At 37.4% G+C, this 23,397-nt stretch overlaps 1 protein-coding gene across 7 annotated transcripts in view; it reads right to left on the reverse strand.

The window, feature by feature from the left end:
- Ttll7 (tubulin tyrosine ligase like 7) overlaps positions 1-23,397 on the reverse strand; it is a 129,181-nt gene that overhangs the window by 12,299 nt on the left and 93,485 nt on the right. For all 7 annotated transcript variants that reach the window (XM_070007431.1, XM_070007432.1, XM_070007429.1 and 4 more), the window contains 2 exons: positions 7,959-8,119; positions 857-1,030 (listed from right to left, as the gene is read on the reverse strand). In XM_070007431.1, the coding sequence (XP_069863532.1) occupies positions 857-1,030; positions 7,959-8,119 (335 nt within the window). The remainder of the gene's footprint in view (positions 1-856; positions 1,031-7,958; positions 8,120-23,397) is intronic.

Here is a 23,397-nt window from a genome sequence, read left to right on the forward strand (position 1 = left end):
TATAATTTAATATTCTTCCTTAATTTGTTTGTTTGCTTCTTTGTTGTGGGTAGTGCTAATGCCTTGCACTTGCTAGGCTGGTATAATCTCACTGAGCCTTGCACCTCCAGCCTTCTTTTCTTTTCTCTTTTTGCAGGGGAGGAGGGAGTTCTGGTTATTTTCAGGTAGTGTCATAATTCCTGCTGAGGTACATGCCTACATTCCTGAACTGCAGTCCACTTATTTTAGGCTTCCTGTCACTGCTGGAATGACAGGTGCACCACTACATCCTGCTTAGTTTCCCTCTGTTGGGATGAACTATCACAGATTTTTCTGCCCAAGCTAGCTTGGAACCATAATCCTCCCCATTCTCAGCCCCTCAAGTAGCTAGAATTATTAGTGTGAACTAGCAGTGCCTGGCTCTCAGTGGGCTTTTGAAAGAAGAAGTATGTAAAGCAAATGAGTTCGTCTCTATCACCTCAAGTTTGTAATGGCTAACTCCACTCAGTCACTTAAAAGGGAAATAGTGTGTTAATTAAAAGGATTTTTTTGGGGGGAGTCCAGTCGTGGGGCCTGAACTCTGGGCCTGGGCGCTGTCCCTCAGCTCTTCAGCTCAAGGCTAGCGCTCTACCACTTGAGCCACAGCACCACTTCCGGCTTTTTTTTTTTTGCTTATGTGGTGCTGAGGAATCGAACCCAGGGCCTCATGCATGCAAGGCAAGTGCTCTACCACTGAGCCATACATGGTGGACATGTATGAATTTTCATGTTTTAGATGTTTCTCTAGCTATAGAAGCAAAAAGAGATTCAGTTGCAAGCTGCACTGTGGCATTCCTTTAAATAAAATTCCCAGGATCTAGAGAACAGAAATCAGTACCTGGAACTTCCCCAGTCAAGACCAAAGCCTGACAGTGATCCTCTTGTGTCCATCGTGTATTTGTAAACCACTAGCAGGCACTGTTTGCAAAGCTCGACCAGACGCTGACAACATTGGAGCTGTAAAGGAGTCACCACCTCAGGGCTTTTACTGAATATGCTCTCCCAAGAGGATCTGTTGACATAGAAACAGACATGACTTCATGTTTGCTGTTAAAAATGGTAACCAGCTATAGCACTCACTTATCAACAAATCCAGAAAGAAAAGCAGAAATGGTCTCACACGTCTGTAGTCATGATGGACATTTAAAAGATACAGAAATACATATACATTTATACTTGAAAATCTTAACAACTAATTTATATACTCTGTGTCTTTAAAGCTTTTGGTGCTGCCAAACCATAGGTAGCTAAAAACATGGGTTTGTCAACACCTCCTAAAAACTAATTACTCTGTGTTAAAGTGTTTCTTAAATGTTCGGCAAAACTTCTTAAAATTTAATTTTTATTTTCTTGAAATCTTTATCTTAACATTAATAATAATCTCACAAAGATATTAAAAAGTTGCTGCAATTTAGTTTATAATTGCTGTCCCATAAGAGAATTAAGATTTAAACACTTGATTATGGCCACTCCCTTTCAAAACATTCTCATACACAATTATGTCCTCGATAGGTATTCCTAGGACACAGGCTGTACTCGAGAGGTATATGTTACCTCAGGAAGGACTGACTTCCTGCAGTCCCAGCATTGTACTTCATCCTTCAGCATGATAAGTTTCTTCTGAAGCAGGTGTAACTCACATTCATGGCAAACCCCAATTGTTCATGCACACAGGTGTTTGTAGGTGCTTGTGTATGTGTTAATATTAAGAGTTCTTAAGATCATCACCATGGCTTAAATCGGAAAACACCTCAGCACTAAAGATGAAAGAAAGGGGGGTGGGCAGAGAAAAGACAAAAAGAGGTACAGAGATAGAAACAGAGACAGAGATGGAGAAAGAGACAAAGACAGAGAGATACAGGCAGAAAGAAAGAGACAGAGACAGAGACAGAGATGGAGACAGAAGCAGAAAGGCATATGGAAACAGACAGAAATATATTCCTTAGTGGAAAGGAAAGTCTTTATAAGCCTTGAAGAAAAAGTGGTTAGAGACTTGGTAATAGTTCAAGTCTCACTTTACATAAACTAATTTATGTAATTCTCAGAGGAGAAGAGAGTAATTTTTCACAAAGGAAAAAGAATTAAGAAAAAAATGTTTCCTAAAAACCTGTATGTCCCAATGAGAAATTCAAAGACTCTATTTTTCAACCTTGTGTAAATATTTGGTATATTTGAAATTAAAGAAAAGGCTGTAAGCACTCAAATTTTTGCTTCATTGAGTTTTTGTTTATTTGGTTTTACTAGAGAGGCTACTCTTAATTTTTAAGGGCCAAGATGGTCTCACAAAGATAGCATGTCATTAGTGAATACATTTTCCTAAATAAGATAAAGAAACAAATTTTCCCTCCATGTTTTAACATGCTTGGGTCCAAATATGATACTGTTTTTTTTCTTAACAAAAGAATAAACATTTTTATTCAATAAACAATTATATGCTAAATAAGCAAATTAAATTCAAATTATTAGAATATGTAAAAAATACTTAACAAATGCATGCATGCATTTACACACAGAGATATATAGATATTGTCATTTTACTTAATTCACCCAAGAAAAATATTGGATAAAATATATTAGGGAATGTGTTGATAATTAATATGTCATAATCCAGCATAAACATGTACATACATGTCACAGAAAGCACCATATTGTGTTGTTGCTTCCCAGTACTTTTCTCTCTACTAGAATTCTGATTATGCTTATGAAAGTTTACCCTCCATTTTTGAGGGTGATGGATTTTTTTTTCTTCATACTTTGGTGCTATTTGATTACATCTACTATCAAATCACCCCAATTCAAATAGGAGTTTAGAGATGAAAAATAATAAATAAAATGGGAGAAAGAATAGGAAAATGGAAGTAAGATAAGAAGTCTTCTTTAACACTAATTGGATGTAACTTTCGGGATAATATCTAAGTTAGGATCAGTTCTGGCTACTCATTCTCTCATTCTTTTTTAAAAAAAAATTTCAAAATAAATATGTAAACCAAGTTGCTACACTAATACTTATTTCTTTTTGACTCAAGCTGAGTGGATCCACATTGTGCCCCCACCTCCTACCCACCACCTGGCATTGCTGAGTACATGTGAAATGTCTCCATATGACTGTAGCATCTCTACAATCAACGTGAACAACACAAAGTTCCATCAAACATTGAGTGGCGATAGATATACGTAAAAATACCAATGCTTGTATCCAGGTTCTTATCTGCCTCATTTCTGAATCTAAATTCCAAAGAGAGAGAAGCACTAAAATAAGTGAATTCCAAAGAAACATTAAATGATATTAAAGGTTCTTCTGGGCTCTCCCTAATCCACAGAGAACCAGGAAAGGAAATGGCTTAAATAACTTTTATTTAGAGATATAGTGGTAAGAGACTGAATACTGAATATTTCTTGACAACACCCAGGAATTAATGAGATCAAAGACTTAAAAATTCTAAAATAATTCAATAATCCAGTAACTTTCACCATGTTACATTAAAAACATCAAATAAGGAAATTATGTAAGGCATGAAAGTGACTCATTTCTTTTGTCTCTTAAAAGTTTTAATAAAGGAGTGGCCAGAAAGCAATAATATATCTGCAATACATATTCTGCAATAATATATCAACTGAACGAATAACCATCAAAAGAAAGACTAATGAACTAACATACTAAACAAGGACATGCCCAGATGAGATGATTTCAGAACAGGAAAGTTCAGCTTTCTTTTTTCAAGTTCTGTAAAGTTTGCTTTTACCATAAGATTCTATTTTTTAAAGCCTTTTTTAACAAGATAAAATCTTACAAGAAAATACTTTTGGCTGGAGTCCAAACGAGATTCTCCTCTTTGGAGATTGATTGTTTTGGGGAAGGTTTTGACTGCAGAAGGGTGTGTGTGTGTGTGTGTGTGTGTGTGTGTGTGTGTGTGTGTGTGTGTGTGTGTGTGTGTGTGTGTGTGTGTGTGTGTGTGTGTGTGTGTGTGTGTGTGTGTGTGTGTGTGTGTGTGTGTGTGTGTGTGTGTGTGTGTGTGTGTGTGTGTGTGTGTTGCTGTTTGTTTGTTTGTTTCCTGGTATGTTACTCCCTGTCTTCTCCTCTTTGTTTAAGCTGTTAAACTCCCCCAGGTTTCAGCTCATCTGTCACTTCCCAAAGTCACTTTTGGTGAGCCTTCAGGCATGAGTTTTAGTTTACAGAACCCTAGACTTCCCTTATCCCAGTGAAATATGGCAGCACAACTTTATTCATGAAGATCCCCAGAGCTAGTCCCACAGAGCGATCACGGTCAGAATGTGAGGCACCCCACACTCTGCAGGTCTGCATGTGACTGAAGGGTTCTTGGGCAAGGGCATCAGCCTTGAAGAAGAAAAGACAGGGATAAGGGTATTTTCTGTTTGATGCATCAGCAACGCCCCCTGGGCTACTTCTAGAAAACCTACCACAAAGAACTACAGTCCTCTTTGATGTTTCTGGAGGTGAACAGGGAATGGCTGACGGTTTTGTTCTTTTCTTGGGTATGCTGACAGAGACAGGAGTCAAGTTAGCCCAGAGTCACTTGGATTATATATTTTTTAATATTGTACACCTAAAAGAAAGCTACACCTTATATTTAGAACTATTCCTTGCCTTACAGGCCATTTGACCAAAAGTTAAAGGATTATATGTTATGAAGAAAAAATCAAAGGAAATACAAAAAGTCCTACTTTGGATTGTAATCTCACAGAAGAAAATTGGAGGTTTTTCCCTTACAAATCAGACTTCCTCAATTTAATAGAACTGCCTTTCAACTTCTTCCAGGGACTCATATCTTTGCTACTCAAATGTAAAATTCAGATCTAGACCCATGCTACCAAGGTCTAGCTACCAGCCACACATGGCTATTTGAATATTTGAAATGCTCCTAATTTGAACTGAGATTTCTTGTATGTATAGAAGTACATCAAAGATTTAGAATGAAAAAAAGATACAATATATATGAATTTTCTGTTTATTGCATGTTGAAATGGACATATTTTCACTCTATTGCACTGAATGAATGCTTTAAAAAGAAAAAAAGATTGCCAGGCATTGGTGGCTCACACCTGTAATCCTAGCTACTCAGGAGGCTGAGATCTGAGGATCGAGATTCAAAGCCAGCCCAGGCAGGTCCATGAGACTCTTATCTCCAATTAACCACCAGAAGACAAGAAGTGGCACTGTGGCTCAATTGGTAAATCACTTGCCTTTAGCTGAAGAGCTGAGGGACAGTGCCCAGGCCCAGAGTTCAAGCCCCACAGCCAACATAAAAGAAAAAGTAAAAAGAAAAACACACTAAAAAAGGGCTATATGTTAACTACATATGATTTAAAAGCTAAAGTAGAACTATACTAGATCCAAACAGAGGATCAAGCACAAACAGTACTATATGATTTCATATTGAGGCCTAGGAAATTCATTGGTACAGCTGCAAAATAAAGCTTGTGGCTAAGCTCACTTCTACAAACCATCAGTTGAAACAGAGAGCCAAGTCTCATACTAGACTCAAATGACTCCTGCTCCATCTACTAAGACATAATGAACTAGGAGGAAGTGGGCTAGTGGTATGGGGCTAGCTTGCCAAAGACTGGAAAATCTCCTTAGGGAGAGAATCTGTTGCTTGGGCTCTTGACTTAGACCACCTGGGTATAAATTCAGGCTCACCCAATTTCCATGGGAACTTAGGAAAGATCCAAACTTTATGCTTCAATTTCCTCATCTGTCAAGTAAGAATGATGACAGTTTACTCAAAAGTACTTTTGTGGAGATTATACAGATATTTACCATGCAAGACAATGACAGTCACTTAGCCTTTAATAAGCATGGCCTCTTATCACGATCATACTAGAATTAAAAGATAAACACTAGGAAAATCTATAAGAGTACTATGCTGGGAACAGAAGACAAGAATTCTCACTCGAGATAGAATATGTTCACAAAAACAACTTAATAAAGAAGCAAGGAAGTATACGTTACAGGTAGAGTTAGGTTCTGATAGTTTATCTATTGAGTCAATCTACCAGTACCAATTTCATTCTTCTACTGTTGGGAAGGAGCATATATAGCATCAATGCAACAGACCAAACAAAGAAAAAGAATGTTGATTAGGAGTCCAACTAGGGAGAATTTTCATATAGAGCCATCAATGAAAGGGCTGTACAATATAGTTCAAATATTTCCCTAAAGTCTCTGTAGAAATAAATTTACAGCCAACATTATTCTCATATTTCACCACAGCCCAGAGTGCTCTTTGTTTAGTGGTGAGGCATCGGAAAATGGTGTGGTATCTATGTCAGATGGCTAGAATATGTAAGTGGACACTTGGATCATTTCAGAACTGAATAGTCTGCTAAAGTTTTATGAAAGATCTATGGTGGAGTCTACATCTTTCTTCACTAAAGATTCAAAACATATAGGCAGAACATTTTTTAGAATATGGAAAACAATGAGCTATTGATCTAGAGTGGAGATCAATAGGAAAGAAAAAGAAAGAAGATCTGAGAAGAAAGAAGAATCAGAGTATGGGAAACCTTATTTTTGTAGATAAGTAATTTTCACTTTGATGGTAAATGAGGAAAATCACTGGATTTGGGAAAATAAACTTCACAATAAGATGAATAGAGGAAATGAAACACTGGAGGCAGAAATCCTCAGAAACCTTTTCAGTTTACTTGGTTCTTCTACCACAAAGGATCCTTATATGAAATCCTATCACACTTCCTCTGTGCTTCTTTTATAATAACAATGCTTTTTTTATATATCATGTTTCTTCAGTTAGAGACTTTTGAGCTTATTGCTTAACAGCATAACTCTGGGGTCAAAGTTAACTGAGTTCAAATCCCAGCTCCTTAATATCTATCTGCACCTTGGTTTCCTTATCTATAAGAGGGAGATAATAAAGAACCTGATTCAAAGTAATGTCCTGAGGATTAAATAAATCACTTAATACAAGTTTAGTCAAGTGTCTCAACAACACCCAGTACACAATGGCTGTTATCATTAAGTTTCCTAACACTAAGGGCAGAAGTTTCAACTTTTTATCTCCAAAAATATCTAACAGAATAAAAAGAATTTGTTAATTGCTAAAAGAATGAATAACAACAATCTACCCTACCCATAGTGAAATAGAGCTAATAATTTAGTTAGGATAGTAACTGAGAAAGAAGATATCACACAAATATCAAGCCTGTATGATTAGGAGAATAGCAAAGAAGGTAAGAAGAAAGGGAATTTTTAAAAACAAAAGGGCTTAGAATGTTTTTTTGTTGTTGTCATTTGTTTTTTGTTTATTTGTTTGTTTGTTTTGCACTAGGCTAGTGTCCTACCACTTGAGCCACAGCTCTGCTTCTGGCTTTTTGGATGGTTAATTGGAGATAAGAGTCTCTTGGGGTATCTTGCCAGGCTACTTTTGAACCATGATCCTGTTTGCTGTTTATTCTTTGGAAATGGAGTTGTGTGAACCTTTTTGCCTAAGATTAGCTTCAAACCTCAATCCTCTAGATCTCAGTCTCCAAAGTAGCAAAGATCACAGGCTTGCACCACTACTGCATAATGATTTAGTTACTTTGGGAACAAAATGGCAGCAAGTGACAGCAGCTTCACCAGCACTGGGATTCTGGGAAGATGCCACAGTTTTAGAAGTCTGCTGCATTAATAACAAGAGAATTTTTAAGACACTGATTCATAATTGAAATTTTTTCACTTGTTAAGATTATCTTTTCTATGCTAAATTCATATTAGTCACATGGTGTTAGGTTCAAATAAAACATCTTGTCCAAATCAATTTAATTGATATATATTATTGAGTACTAACAATTACATTCAATAAAAAAGCAAACATTCATTTTTTAAATGATTAGAAAATGCAACCATCTTACTGAGCTATTTCTATAACTAGATAGTAAAATTTAAAAATTACAATAGCAAAAAATAACTTTAAACTTACCCTGAATCACAGAAACAGCTCCACAGTCCTTGGCCATGACTCCAGAGTAAGCGATTAAAAACCCGGTTGAAAATCCGATATAAACTAACTTCCTCAACATCAGGTACCTTCCAGATTCGAGGAAGAACTGTACGGACACTTGATTTTACTATGTCCAAAACCTAGTGGAAAAACAAATAAATAAGTGCTTAAAGTCTAGTTAAAGTATATTTAACATTCAAAGATGAATATAGTCAGTTCGTACACATGGCTCATGCTGAGATCTGAGGATCAGGGTTTGAAGCCAAGCCTAGACAAGAAAGTTCATAAGATTCTTCAATGGACCACAAACAAAGAAAACAAAGAAGAAAAAAAACAGAAGTGGAGCTGTGTCTCAAGTGGTTAGTACTAGGCCTTGAGCCAAAACACTCAGGCCCTGAGTTCAAACCTCGGGACTATAACATGTACACACCGAAAATGAATAATGTAATACACTAAGAAGTGCAAAAGTGAATCTATGCACTTCATGATGCTCTAAATTGGTGAGACCATTGGGGTAAATAAAGATTTCAAATAATAGTCTTTATCATGAAGTTGGATCCTTTCTTCAGTCAATTAATAAAACTCAACCTGAAAAGATTCCTCTTTAAAAAACTGAGCTACTAAATATGTTAATGAAAGTATGGAACTTTTAGGCCCTGGGTTAGAAAAAGATTACTTAAAGCTAGGTGATGGTAGCTCACGCCTGTAATCCTAGCTACTCAAAAGGCTGAGATCTGAGGATCTCTGTTCAAAGCCAGCCCGGGCAGAAAACACCGTGTGACTATTATCACCAATAAAACACTCAGAAAACTGGAAGTGGTGCTGTGGCTCAGGTGGTAGAGCACTAGCCTTGAGCTGATGAGCGAAGAAGAAGAAGGAGGGGGAGGAGGAGGAGGAGGAGGAGGAGGAGCAAGAGCAGGAGCAGGAGGAGGAGGAGGGAAGAAAAAGAAGAAGAAAAGAAAGAAAATAAAAGAATAGAAAATGAAAAGATTACTTAAGTCACATAAAGTTGTCAACCATGAAAGATTAATATGTTGGATTGTATCTTGAACTTCTTGGTATCTTAAAAAAATGACAACTTATAAACAGGGAAAATATACTTAAAACATATATACTTGACAAAAGATTAGTATCAAAAACATATAAAGGATTCCTAATAAATTATTAATATAAATCTCAGGAAAAAAATTGATTAAAAACTTATATATAGGTATTTCACAAGAAGTCATAAATATGCCAAATAAACTTACAGAATGAAAATTAAAGCTAGATAGTAAGATAGAATTATCCATACATTTATCTAAATGGCGAAAGTTAAAAGTCTATTAATAGCAAGGGCTTAGAGAAGTTATGGATGTTCAGATACTCCTGGGTGATGCTAGTATAAGTGCAAACTTGTGCAATCACTCTGAAAAATAATTTAGCCTTATCTCCTCCATTTGGAAATTCAAATAGCACATAACATCAGATAGCACAGAAACTTTATTCTTTTTTTTTAATTTTATTTTATTTTATTTGAGAACATACTGTACAGAGGGGTTACAATTACATTGGCAGGATAATACATACATTTCTTACCAAGCATTGCAGCCTCCTCCTTTGTTTACCCTTCACCTCCCTTCCCAGCCTCCCCCCTCCCCCCCACCCAATCATACCCCCCTCCCCCCCCACACCGACATTGTAAAGCTTGCTTTGACATGACATTTTGTAATTCTCCTTGTTGCAACAGGTCCACCTGAATCCTTAAACGACTTGTTTGTCCCCATCTCCTCCACATGTTATACTGACATCAAATAAAGTGAAAGCGGGGGTTACACTGTGGGGGAGGGACATACAAAGCAATAAAGAAATAATCTTATAAATGCGTTAGAAACACATGCATGAAAGAAACGAAAACATTAAAATACATATTTAAGGGTTCGTTTTCCTAACATCACATTATCTGACCTTTTCCGCTTGACTCATACCTATACTAGATATTGCAAATAAGGGAAACCATGGGACCTATGTTTCTTTGAGCCTGGCTTACTTCACTTAATATAATTTTTTCCAAGCCTTTCCATTTCCTAACAAATGGGGAAATGTCATTCTTTCTGATGGAGGCATAGAATTCCATTGTGTATATATACCACATTTTCTTGATCCATTCATCTACTGAGGGGCATCTGGGTTGGTTCCATATCTTAGCTATGGTAAATAATGCTGCAATAAACATAGTTGTGCTGGTAGCTTTAGTGTGGTCTTGTTTGTATACATTTGGGTAAATGCCCAAAAGTGCGATTGCTGGATCATAGGGGAGATCTATGTGAAGTCTTTTGAGGAACCTCCATACTGCTTTCCAAAGTGGTTGAACAAGTTTACATTCCCACCAACAATGAAGTAAGGTTCCTTTCTGTCCACATCCCCTCCAGCATCTGTTGTTGTTAGAGTTCTTGATTTTTGCTGTTCTAACTGGGGTGAGGTGATATCTCAATGTTGTTTTGATTTGCATTTCTTTTATGGCTAGGGATGTTGAACATTTCTTCATGTGTCTATTGGCCATCCTTCTTTCTTCTTCAGAGAAGCTTCTCTTTAAGTCTTTCGCCCACTTATTTATTGGGCAGTTGTTTCTTTGAGGATTTGTTGTTGGGTGGTTTAATTTTTTGAGTTCCAAGTATATTTTAGATATGAGACCCTTGTCCGTTGTATGGCTAGTAAAGATCTTCTCCCAATCGGTGGACTTTCTATTGATCTTGCTAGCTATGTCATTTGCCCTGCAGAAGCTCTGCAACCTTATGCAATCCCATTTGTCCAACCTTTCTTTGATTTGTTGTGTTTCCAGGTCTCTATTCAGAAAATTTCGGCCTGAGCCAAGGAGACCTAGGGTTTCTCCTATTCCATCCTGTAATGTTTTCAGAGTGTCTGCTTTGAGTTCAAGGTCTTTGATCCATTTGGAGTTGATTCTGGTGCAGGGTGATATATAAGGATCTAGCTTTAGTTTTCTACATGTAGTTAACCAATTTTGCCAGCACCATTTACTGAAGAGGCTGTCTTTCTTCCATTCTATTGTTTTAGCTTCCTTATCGAAGATTAGATGGCTATAGGTCTGTAGGTTCATTTCTGGGTTTTCAATTCTATTCCATTGGTCCTGAGGTCTGTTCTTATGCCAATACCAAGCTGTTTTGATTACTATGGCTTTATAGTAGAGTTTGAAATTTGGTATTGATATTCCTCCAGCAGTGTTCTTCCCGTTGAGGAGTGTTTTTGCTATTCGGGGTCTTTTATTGTTCCATATGAATTTTTGGATTGCCTCTTCTATTTCCTTGAAGAATGAGGGTGGAATTTTGATAGGTATCGCGTTGAATTTGTAGATAGCCTTGGAAGTATTGCCATTTTCACGATGTTAATCTTGCCAATCCAGGAGCATGGGAGGTTTTGCCATTTTTTAAGTTCTGTGTTGATTTTCTTTTTCAAGATTTTAAAGTTTTCATCATAGAGGTCCTTCACTTCTTTGGTTAAGTTAATTCCTAGGTATTTTATTTTTTGTGGGGCTATTACAAATGGAGTTGCTTTCCTAATTTCAGCCACACTTTTCTCATTGTTGGCATACAGAAAAGCCATTGATTTTTGGGGGTTAATTTTATAACCTGCTACTTTGCCAAAGTTTTGAATCAGCTTGAGTAATTTGGGAGTGGAGTCCATGGGATTCTTTAAATACAAGATCATGTCATCTGCAAAGAGGGAGAGTTTTATTTCTTCTTTCCCTATTTGGATCCCCTTTATGTCTGCATCTTGTCTTATTGCTCTAGCTAGGCATTCTAATACTAGATTGAAGAGAAGTGGAGAGAGTGGGCATCCTTGTCTTGTTCCTGAGTTAAGAGGAAATGGCTTTAGTTTTTCACCATTGAGTATAATGCTGGCTGTAGGTTTGTCATATACAGCCTTTATTGTATTGAGGAATGTTCCATGGATTCCTAGTTTTTCCAAAACCTTCATCATAAAGGGGTGTTGGATCTTGTCGAATGCTTTTTCTGCGTCTATTGAGATAACCATGTGGTTCTTGTTCTTGCTCCTGTTGATGTGATGAATAATATTAATTGATTTGCGTATATTGAACCAGCTTTGCATCCCTGAAATGAATCCTGTTTGATCGTGGTGTATGATTTTCTGGATGAATTGTTGAAGTCGATTGGCCAAAATTTTGTTGAGAAGTTTTGCATCAATGTTCATCAAAGAAATGGGTCTATAGTTCTCTTTCTTTGATGAGTCCCTGCCCGGTTTTGGGATGAGGGTTATGATGGCTTCATAGAATGTGTTCGGTAGTGAGCTTTCTCTTTCAATTTCATTGAAGAGTTGGAGGAGAATTGGTGTGAGCTCTGCTTTGAAGGCCTTGTAAAATTCCGCTGTAAAACCATCTGGTCCTGGACTTTTCTTAGCTGGGAGGTCTCTTATTGCTGAGAAACTTTATTCTTAAGCAAATATCTCACAAGGAAACAGAGGATATATGTACAAAACGGCTCACAACGCTGTTCACAATTATAGACACCTAGAAGCAACTCTCCAAAAAAAGCGAGAGCAGATAAATGGGCTGGTTCTTCTCCTTGAAATATTACACAGTAGTCAAAACAAATAAAATCCAATGCATAACCCAGAGCACCTGGACAATAATGTTAAGTTTAAAAAAACTTTGTGTCATCCAGTAGGATAATCTTAACAGAAGTAAAAACAGCTAAAGTTTTAAAATATTAATAGGAAATGAATGGATATAATGTTAAAATATAATGAATTTAGAAAGCAAGGACTAGTGACTGCTCAATTCAAGAAAGTAGTTCACTGCACCCAATGAACTCTTTGGTTAGATATGTTACTATCAAGATCATAACTTTAGATGTTGGATTTAAATAAAAGTAGGCCAGCCATACACAGACTAACAAAAAGAAACTGTCATGGACCAAGAACTATGATTAATCCAAACAACTGAAACCTGCATGATCTTAGAATAGATGCAAAACAATCCTTGAGAATAAACTAATTTTTATCTAATTCACATGCATGTCCCTCTTATGCATGCAGATATTTCCAACAAAACTCTTGCTTAACAAAGAAAAAAGTAAATACCAACAAATAATTATTCTAGTTTCATTTCACCAAAGTGCATTATTTCATATTTGGTTTTATCTATCCACTGATGGGAAGTGCCTATTAAAAATGATAGGGAAAAATGAAAATGGAATAAAGCCCCTCAAGCATGAAGGTAAAGTGAAGACATCATTTCTCTCAGCTGGAACAAACATGAAGAACTAGAGAACTCTAATATTCAATAAATGACCTAACCAAGGTAAGTTTCAAGTAAATATCCACTAGAGTAAGTTTTCAAAATAATCTATTCTTTCTAGAAGAATAGAGACTAGAGCTTTGCCCATTGAACTGTATGAGCATTCTTCACTTCCCTCCCATTGGGGGGGAACCAACTTCCTTGGTTGCAGAAATTCGAAGCCTGTACTAGGTCAAGCTCCATCAGGAAGGGGAGGAGAAGGGCACAGATAATGCAGTCTGTATTAAAGGAGCTTATGAAAAGCATTGTGCTAGAAAAACACATTATTACCAATAATGATTGTGTAATTGTGGGAGAGGAATTTGTTTAAAACTTTTAACATGAATTATTCAGAATAAGACCGATAAAATATGCACATGAGGCATAAATTTATGCCTTAATAAATTCCTTCTAAGCTATTAGTTTAACTCGATATTTTTTAACACAGAGGGCGATACTTGTGATTGATGTGATCTGAAAATCAACACTAGCAGGAAATGATACAAGTAAATCACTTCTCTTTTCCATTGTCTGCCAATGTATTACTAAGTATCAATAGGCCAATGCTACAATTCAATAATAAAAAATAAGAAAGTAGCGAAGTATGAGTTCTACAAGTTAATCTCAAGAATGAATACAGGTTATATGGAAAAACTGAAATGTTAAAAGGGTTACCAAGACGAATCCCTTTTCACATTATATCATAAAAAAATTATTCATCTTTAAAAGCAATTAAACAATTGAGATTATGGCCATTCATCCATTTCTTTTCAAGCATACCTCATGGTCAATTACACAGATACCCAAGAACCAAACAGAGGGCAGCTAATATACTTCAGTGTGTCCCCTTCTGTGCAAGCACTTGGCAAGGTAGATGATTTATAAAGGAAACATCCTTGGCCTCTCGTCTGCAGATATTTTCTTCTTCATTTAAAAGCATTAGTAGTCTACTCTCCTAGTCCATACAAGCCTAAAAGCAGCAGCTTGAGAAGACAGTCAAGGAGTCAGGGATGGCAGATGCTTTCTGCATCTCCTTGTAGATGGAGATAGAAAGTTCTTCTGCTGTCTTGGCACCCCACAAGCACCACTCACAAGGAGATTTCCCGGGGTGCTGAGATGAGCTGGGTCTGAGCAATCCAGGAATTTCCCCCTTCGTTTCCAGATAAAGCCACAGGGAACATACATCCTCCCTTTGTTTCTCTATGCCTTCAGAGTTCAAGGAGCTTTCCAAGAAAGTAAGCCCTTGTCCTCGGAAAGGGAAGGGAAGAGAAGGGAAAGGAAAGGAAGAGAAGGGAAGGGAAGGGAAGGGAAGGGAAGGGAAGGGAAGGGAAGGGAAGGGAAGGGAAGGGAAGGGAAAAGGAAAGGAAAGGAAAGGAAAGGAAAGGAAAGGAAAGGAAAGGAAAGGAAAGGAAAGGAAAGGAAAGGAAAGGAAAGGAAAGGAAAGGAAAGGTAAGAAAAGGAAAGAAAAGGAAAGGAAAGGAAAGGAAAAGAAAGGAAAGGAAAGGAAAGGAAAGGAAAAAGGAAAGGAAACAAAAGGAAAGGAAAAAAGGAAAGGAAAAAGGAAATGAAACGAAACGAAAGGAAAGGAAAGGAAACGAAAGGAAAGGAAAAAGGAAAAGAAAGGAAAAGAAAGGAAAGGAAAGGAAAGGAAAGGAAAGGAAAAAGGAAATGAAACGAAACGAAAGGAAAGGAAAGGAAACGAAAGGAAAGGAAAAAGGAAAAGAAAGGAAAAGAAAGGAAAGGAAAGGAAAGGAAAAAGGAAACGAAAGGAAAGGAAAGGAAAGGAAACGAAAGGAAAGGAAAAAGGAAAGGAAAGGAAACGAAAGGAAAGGAAAAAGGAAAAGAAAGGAAAGGAAAGGAAACGAAAGGATTATAATTTGGAAGACACATGAGGGGACAAAAGCCAAGGGAACAGAAAACCCAAATCATCTCTTCCTCAAGCCTTCTATAAATTTCCTAACTGTGTTCGTCATCTGTCTGTTCACCTCTGTCCTGGCAGTCTCCTGTTCAGTTGGCAAAATTCTTCATTTTAACACAAACACCATTTCTTAGGGAGCCATTACCTGCCAATAAGTTAAACTCAGGTGAGATGATTTAAGAAATGAAGAAATTTTGGCCCTCCTAATATTATACTTAATACAACCCCAAGGCTTAAGACAAGATCTGCCACTTAATAGCTGCTGTAATAATGAGTTGTTTCTTGCAATGAATTAAAGACTATTCTAAAAGATTAAAAATCAGACCTAACACTTACTGAGGACTCACTATTTGCCAAGTACTGTTCTAAATACTTTTATACATGTTTCCTTATTTACTCTCAAAATGACATAAGATATTGGTCCCTTCTGAGACTCTTGAGGCTGGATTTCATAAACATGTATGTGAACACTTCTGCAGAAAATATAACAATCTTCAAAAGCAAAAACAATAAACTCCTTCCTGTCAAATCATTGTCATCTAATGAATTCCAGTGGGTCGGATTTTGCTAATAAATGATTATGAAAGATTTGAGTTTAGAAAACATTTGGGATATCATACTGTAGATAACAAATCACACACACAGATGACATAGCTAATGAGTGGCGAGCTATATGTCCAGACTAATGGTTTAGCCTCTTCCCAACACTGGTCTTCATAAGCCAACAGCAAAAGCTGCAAAGAAAACCCAGTGAACGGGCAGGCACCAGTGGCTCATGCTTGTAACCCTAGCTACTCAGGAGGCTGAGATATGAGAATTGCAGTTCAAAGTCAGCCCCGCAGGAAAGTCCATGAGACTCTTAGCTCTAATTAACCACCAGAAAACCAGAAGTGGCACTGTGGCTCAAGTGGTAGAGTGCTCCCCTTGAGCTGAAGAGTTCAGGGACAATGTCCAGGTCCAGAGAAAGAAAGAAAGAAAGGAAGGAAGGAAGGAAGGAAGGAAGGAAGGAAGGAAGGAAGGAAGGAAGGAAGGAAGGAAGGAAGGAAGGAAGGAAGGAAGGAAGGAAGGAAGGAAGGAAGGAAGGAAGGAAGGAAGGAAGGAAGGAAGGAAGGAAGGAAAACCCAGTGGTTCATTTTTAGATTCAGATCACCCCTAGCCAATGATGTCTGGGAAGAGAATGGAGATGCCCTATGCTTCATGGCCATGGAGTTTGGTCTAGTTTGCATAAAAGGCTATACATGAGGAGATGATGCAAACCTTTAGTATATCTTTTCAGCAAACACCCATGGAATAACTTCAAGAAGGCAGAGAATAGCAGGCCAGAAATCAGACCAGGATACAGAAAATATGTAGGGGTTCCATTTTTGATAGCGTTGTGGATTCCATGGTGTCTTTACTTAAAAGAAATTGGGTAGAAACAGAATAATTTGTGAAATCCAAAAAAAAGAGACCAGCAAGGTGCCCTTGTGTTTAACTGTGGGCACAGTGAGGCTAGCATATAGATGGTAAGTATCCATTTTCCTTACATTACAGCTTTTAAAAGCATCTAACCCAACATTAAACTCTCCATGGGAAACATAAATGAGAGATTCAGTCAGTGACAATATTAATAATATAAAAAGATTTGCCTTTTCCATGTAAAATATAGGACATTTGAAGGCATAAAGCACACAGACAAATCCATATTTTGCAAGAACATACAGATGTTGAATGACAAACTGCTCCATATGGTTGAACAGTTGGTCCTAAATTAAAATAATGGCATAAGGTAACGGCAGTTTAGAAATAACATTAAAATCACTACATGCTATACTAATGATGCATGCAGCAGCCGTGGCTACAGGGTAAAGCCATCTTTGCTGATGTGAAATGTGCAACTCTGAGCAGCATCTATGTCAGTCCAAGTGAAAAGGATGAGAAATGCCATCACAAAAACACAGGCAGAAGCAAATTTGCATTTGGTAAAGAAATAGTTGGTAAACAAGGATCATTCAGAATACTAAAATAAATGCAAATATAGTATAGCCTTAATGATTTCTGCAATCATAGTTTATGCTTGGAAATCACATCAGAAAATAAGCTTTTTAGCAAAACTGGCACCCTTCACAACCCACCAACACTGGAGTATTTTCATACTTCATATATATTCCTGATAGACTATTTCAACCAACTGTATTCTTGGCAGAAGGCTGGATTATTATGCAAGCATGAATCTAACACAACATGTTAAATAAGATTAACTATTTCTATTTTCACCTGGTGAGATTCTTCCCATAATGTAATTCCTATGTAATTGGATCTTTACATGTTGTCCCCACTAAGGAAATATAAATCAAAGAAAATATGTAAATACATTTTTCTTATTTCCAAGGACACACAAAAAAGAAAAGCATAAGCCAGGTGCCAGTGGCTCACACCTGTAATCCTAGCTACTCAAGAGGCTGAGATCTGAGGATCACAGTTCAAAGCCATCGTGGGCAGGAAGTTTGTAAGACTTTTTATTTTTATTTTTTTTTATAATCAAGGTAATGTACAGAGGGGTTACAGTTACATGAGTAAGTTAATAAGTACATTTCTTGTCAAACTTATTACTATTTCCCTCTTATCTCCAATTAACCATCAGAAAACCAGAAGTGGCTCTGTGGCCCAAATGGTAGAGCACTCACCTTGAGCTGAAATGCTCAGGGACAGTGCCCAGGCCCAAAGTTCAAGCCCCACCACTGACCAAAAAAAACAAACAAACAAAAAAATGCGTGTATACATAGATATTCTTTTTTTTGTTAGTTCCAGTGGTTGAACTCAGAGACTTGAGCTCTTGCTTGGCTTTTTTGCTCATGGCGGATGCTCTACTACTTTAGCATGGCATTTTGCTGGTGAATTGGAGATAGACTTTGCTTCAAATCTCAGCCTGCTGACAAGTTGGGATTACAAACATGAGACATCTAATGACCAACCAGCAAAACCCTCCATCTTGGAACAGAAAATGTAAGATAAGTATTTCCACAGAGACCTCTGACAGGGATTATGATGTGCCTAGAGTAGCGCTCTGAACATATTAATTCCAAAATAAATGCCAGTTGAAGGCATCTGTATGAGTGAGCAAATACATGAGTGAACTTTAGAAATCCCCATGGTGTACAAAACTGGCAACCAATAAATGTTTGTCAAATGAAATCAAATTGTGCCCTGTATCCTCTGGGGAGTCATGAATACATGCCACTTCAATCAACTTGAGGGAGTGAGATTGGCTGATGCTTCCTTATTTGGGATCTGCTGTAATATCCAAGCAATGCTTATGCTCTCTCCATACTGCTCCCAGCCAAGAAGTGAATATGGCTGGGGTACCAGGGAAGGATGTTTTTACCCTGTGTTACCTCTATAATTGGCAGCCCTTGTTCTAAGCACCCCTTTGGCCTGACTAAGACTCTTAAAATTTCACACTGGCCAGTGGCTCTTTCTATCCAGTCTTCCTCTTTTCTATCCACAGGTGTCAGATCTTCACTGTAGTTGGAAAGACCTGCCTGTCTATATCAGCTCTCTACCCTTAAATTCTTTTTGGTGCTTGCTCATATAAATTTTCTTCACTTACAGTTCCATCTTACAGTTCCATGCTTGTCAGAGGATTGAACTAGCAAAGCTTTCCAGTGATTATTAACGATTATCACAGCCAAAAGGAGGATGAATCTGATTAATCCACATCTAATGGAAATTAATTCAATCTTTGGCTTTCTAAATGAGTAACATTGAATTCTACATTCCATAGCTGACTTACAGTTCTGTGCTTCCTTTTGTTTTCTTGAATATATTTTCTATCTTATTTTATAAGGACACAGTGTAAGGTTTAAATTGAAAGTCATTGTAAGCCAATAGGCCATTGTTTATTATTCATTTCTCCCTATTCTACACAAAAGAATGAAGACTCCTCAGGAAACTGAAATGGATTAGAGAAACAGCATAAGTACTTTTAGCAAAAAAAAAAATTAAAATCAGGGTTTTTTATGTGCCCCTTACAAGACTAGAGATAGCTCTCTTCCTTGCGAGAATCCTTTGGTACTTAAAGTACAAATCTCACAATTATTAGCAATACTGTGATTTCCTTTCTTCATCCATTTTGCTTCTTAAAAGGCTTTTTCTGCCAGGTTCTGGTAGTTCACACCTGTAATCCTAGCTACTCAGGATGCTGAGATCTGAGGATCACAATTCAAAGCCAGCCCAGACAGGAAAATCTTTGAACCTCTTATCTCCACTGAACTATCACAGAAGTAGAGCTGTAGCTGAAGTAATAGAGCTCTAGCCTTGAGCAAAAAGAAGGTCAAGGACAGAGCCCAGACCCTAAGTTCAAGCGCCAGGACTGGCACCAAACAAAAGAAGGCTTTTCTCAAAACAGACTCCAGTTTCTCAGTGAAGGGTGAGCACTTCTGAAATGTCATCTACCCAAGGTAAGGGCAGAGACAGTGAACCCAAGTCCATTTTACCACAATCCTCTCTCCTGTAGCTAATATTGGCTTTCTAATATTAGCATATAAAGCTTTCTTTGCAATGAACTTTACTACAATAGTTCTTTCATTGTCAGGAAAGAATAAATTTCAGTCAGGCATTCTGCAATCACTTCACCTCTTGAAGGACTGACCCCGGTGGCTCATTATCCCAAGTCAAAGAAAACTCCAGATGCACACAGATGTGCTTGACCACAGGCAGGTCATTTTAACCTAGGCCTGGCCAGAAGTTCCAGTCACCACAGATGGGAACAATCCATTCTGGGCCTAACTGAAAGTACCTGCTCCTAGACCTTATTTCTCTGTTTCCTTGTTAAGACCCATATAAACCTGACCCTAACTCCACCTCTTCAAACAACCTCATCTTGCAGCAAGGTTGCTGCCCCTCACTGTTGTAATCAACAGTGAGATGGAGTCTAGCCTGCTCTTTCCCCTCCATTTTCCTAACACCTCTGATTTTCATCAAATATAAATGAGTAGAGAAGCAATAAATTTAAAACCATTGTATGTTAACTATATAATACATAGGAGTCACATTTCAGAGGGCTGAATGGTTATTCCACAATACATAGATAGTTTTTATTTCCGTCTCAGGTAAATTTCAAACTGTTTCATATTAAGTGGTCAAAAAGTTAAAAATAAAACTCCAGTAAGAATCTTTGTTTCCATGGAAGTTCAGTACCTCCATCACTGGCTGGCTGAGAGATATGCCTGATGGGAATGTTGGTTATATTTCATTTTTGTGAGTATGAAAGAATTATAAAGTTCAGCATCATTAATTTAAAAACAAAATCAAAAATGTGTCTAGAGTCCCCAAGAGTGACAAATAAGGACTCCTGGGTAAGAGCTCTTAAATAGGTCCTGCAGGGGCTGGGGGAAGGAATAGGAAGTTAGAGGCAGTGACTTCATAATAGGAATTCTAATAAGTGGGAACAGCCTACACTAAGCAAAAGGAAAGAAATGTGAACATCACCCGATGTGGAAAAAATGACTTGTATTGTCAAAGCTCATAGAATTCACAAACTGTATGATAATGACCATTTGCACTGTGAAGGTTAAAATGTGTTTTTGACTTTAAGTATCACTATTCCACAATACTACGAAATATGTGAAAATTATGTAATCACCTAATCTCAATTAAAAAAAGTGAGAGAAGAGATGGGTTAGGAGAGATGGGTGACAATGTTGTCAGACACTTTGTATTCATACACTGTTTTGTAGAATGGGAACATCTTTGTACAACTACTTAAAGATGATTTTTAAAAATTAAATTAAATTTAAATTAAAAAAGAAAGGCACACCCAGAAGTGCTTACCCTTCATTATTTATCTAAGAAATTGGAGTCCACTTTGAGAAACTCTCTTGAAGAACAAAATGAGTGAAGAAAAAGAAGAAGTCAAGGTAACCATGACCAGAAAAATTGCCACCAGTAAGCTGCATATGTGGAATTCCCAGACTCGCCCTACTGCTCACACACAGCCTTATGCCTAGCATTCTCCTGTCATTTCCAGGAGCCTCTTTGTAAGATAAACAACAGATAATTAACAACAGCCCTTTTTTATTCTTTACCAGTGAACAATCAAAAGAGGAATTCCTTTGCCAAAAACTAGAATTATCTATTGAGTTACCATGTATAAGAATCATGGTAAGGGGCTGGGAAGGCGGCTCAGTGGTAGAGCGCTTGCCTTGCATGCATGAGGTACTGGATTCGATTCCCCAGCACCATATAAGCAAAAAGAAAAGAAAGCCGGAAGTGGTGCTGTGCCTCAAGTGGTAGAGTGCTAGCCTTGAGCTGAAGAGCTGAGGGACAGCACCCAGGCCCAGAGTTCAGGCCCACGACCGGACCCAAAAAAAAAAGAAAAAGAATCATGGTAACTGCTTGGCTAGCAGACACTGAGACATTCACAAGCTCTGTGTTAGAGAAGTGAGCATCTTGTTACTTTCTAGGAGCACAAAGGAACTGCATACCTTTGATTTTTGCCAAAGGGAAGAAGCAAAACAGAACTCAAAGAAAGAAAAGATATATTTAGATAATCATCTCAAAGGAGGGATGGCAGGATGTATAATTGTAAATAAGGAACTTGGCCCTCACATTAGTATTACCACTTCACCTTCTCAATATAGCAGTGTACAATTAACACTTAAATGTGGTTTCATATCTAGAAGCAGAAAAAAAAATCACACAATCTCAGAATAAATCAGCATGGGAGAAATAGGCATGATGACATACATCCTTGCTAGTAAATTTATAAGCAAACATTTATGATTAAGTTAGAAATCCAACTGGGTGTAGCAACCTTTAAAAATATGCAATAAATTGTTTCTCTCAATTCACAGATATTACTATTCTCACACATCGTCTGATGATTCCATAAAATGTTTACCAGGCATTCTCATTTCCTTTATACAACACAGAAAAGCACTGTCTTAACCTGTTGTTGCATCCAAATAAATATAAATTACTAGTAAAGAAAGAATAGTACATAAAGAAGTGAAATTACTATAAAGAGCTCATAAAACTAAATCTAAAACTGAGTCAAGTTAACAGATGAATCTAGAAAACAGCATAGATGTGACCGAGATCCACTCCCTTAGTTAAAGGGGATGGATATACGATGAAAAAAATCCATAAATGTTTCAAGTGGATTACAAATACAAATTCAGTACAAAATCCCATAAAGATTCAAATAGGGAAAGATAATAGACAATATTCAGGTATGGGGGAATTAGATAGGTTACTGGAAGAATATGGAGATGAACTTTTTTAAAAAGGATGATGTTTGATCAAAAGAAAAATGATCAGAAAGAGACAGCTCACAGAATGGCAGAAAATCTTCACTAGCTATTCAATGGACAAAGGATTAACATCCAGGTACCAGTGCCTCATCTTTGTAATCCTGGTTACTTGGGAATGAGACAGGAAGAACTGTGATTCCAAGGTATTTTGTGCAGAAGTTGATGAGAGCCCCTCTGACCCCGTGGCTAGGCACAGCATCACACGCTTGCAGGGAGGATCAAGGCTCCAGACCAGCTTGGGCAGAAAAGTCCTAAAGACTCTTAACTGTGTGGAGTGCATTTGTCATTAAACAATGACATGAAGTCTAAAGTTAAGTATGCAATGGCAGTCCAGGTATGTTCCTGAGCAGGAAGTCAACTACGTACAAAGTAACCAGTACAAAACAGGATTGCTGGCATGGCTCTACAGTAGAACACCTGCCCAGGGAGTAGGAGGCTCCTACAACTACCAAAAAGGAAATTATGAATGATCCCATGAATGAATAACAAATGCACTAAATGGACAGTTCTCAGAAGAAACACAAATGGCTAATAGACATATGAAGAAATGTTCAATATTCTTAGCCATAAAGGAAATGTAAATCAAAACTGCACTCCAGTCAAACTGGCAATCACAAGAAAATAAACAATAACAAATAACAGTGAGACTATGGGAAGAGACCAGGGAAGAAACTCACAAACTGTTCATGGGAGCATGAAGTAGTGCAATGATGGGAATCAGTATAGAGGTTCCTTACGAAATTCAAATCAGACCTACCTTATTATCCTACCATAACACTCCTGGGCTATATCAGGAGTATAAAACAATATACAGGAAAGAAATCTTCATAACCACATTTATTGCAGCTCAGTTGACAGTAGCCAAATTCTAGAATAAGCTGAGGTGTTCAATAACCAAAGAATGGACAAAAATTA

This window comes from Dipodomys merriami, unplaced genomic scaffold (assembly GCF_024711535.1).
Source record: "Dipodomys merriami isolate MVZ:Mamm:240054 unplaced genomic scaffold, mDipMer1.0.p SCAF_7, whole genome shotgun sequence".
Lineage (NCBI taxonomy): Eukaryota > Metazoa > Chordata > Mammalia > Rodentia > Heteromyidae > Dipodomys > Dipodomys merriami.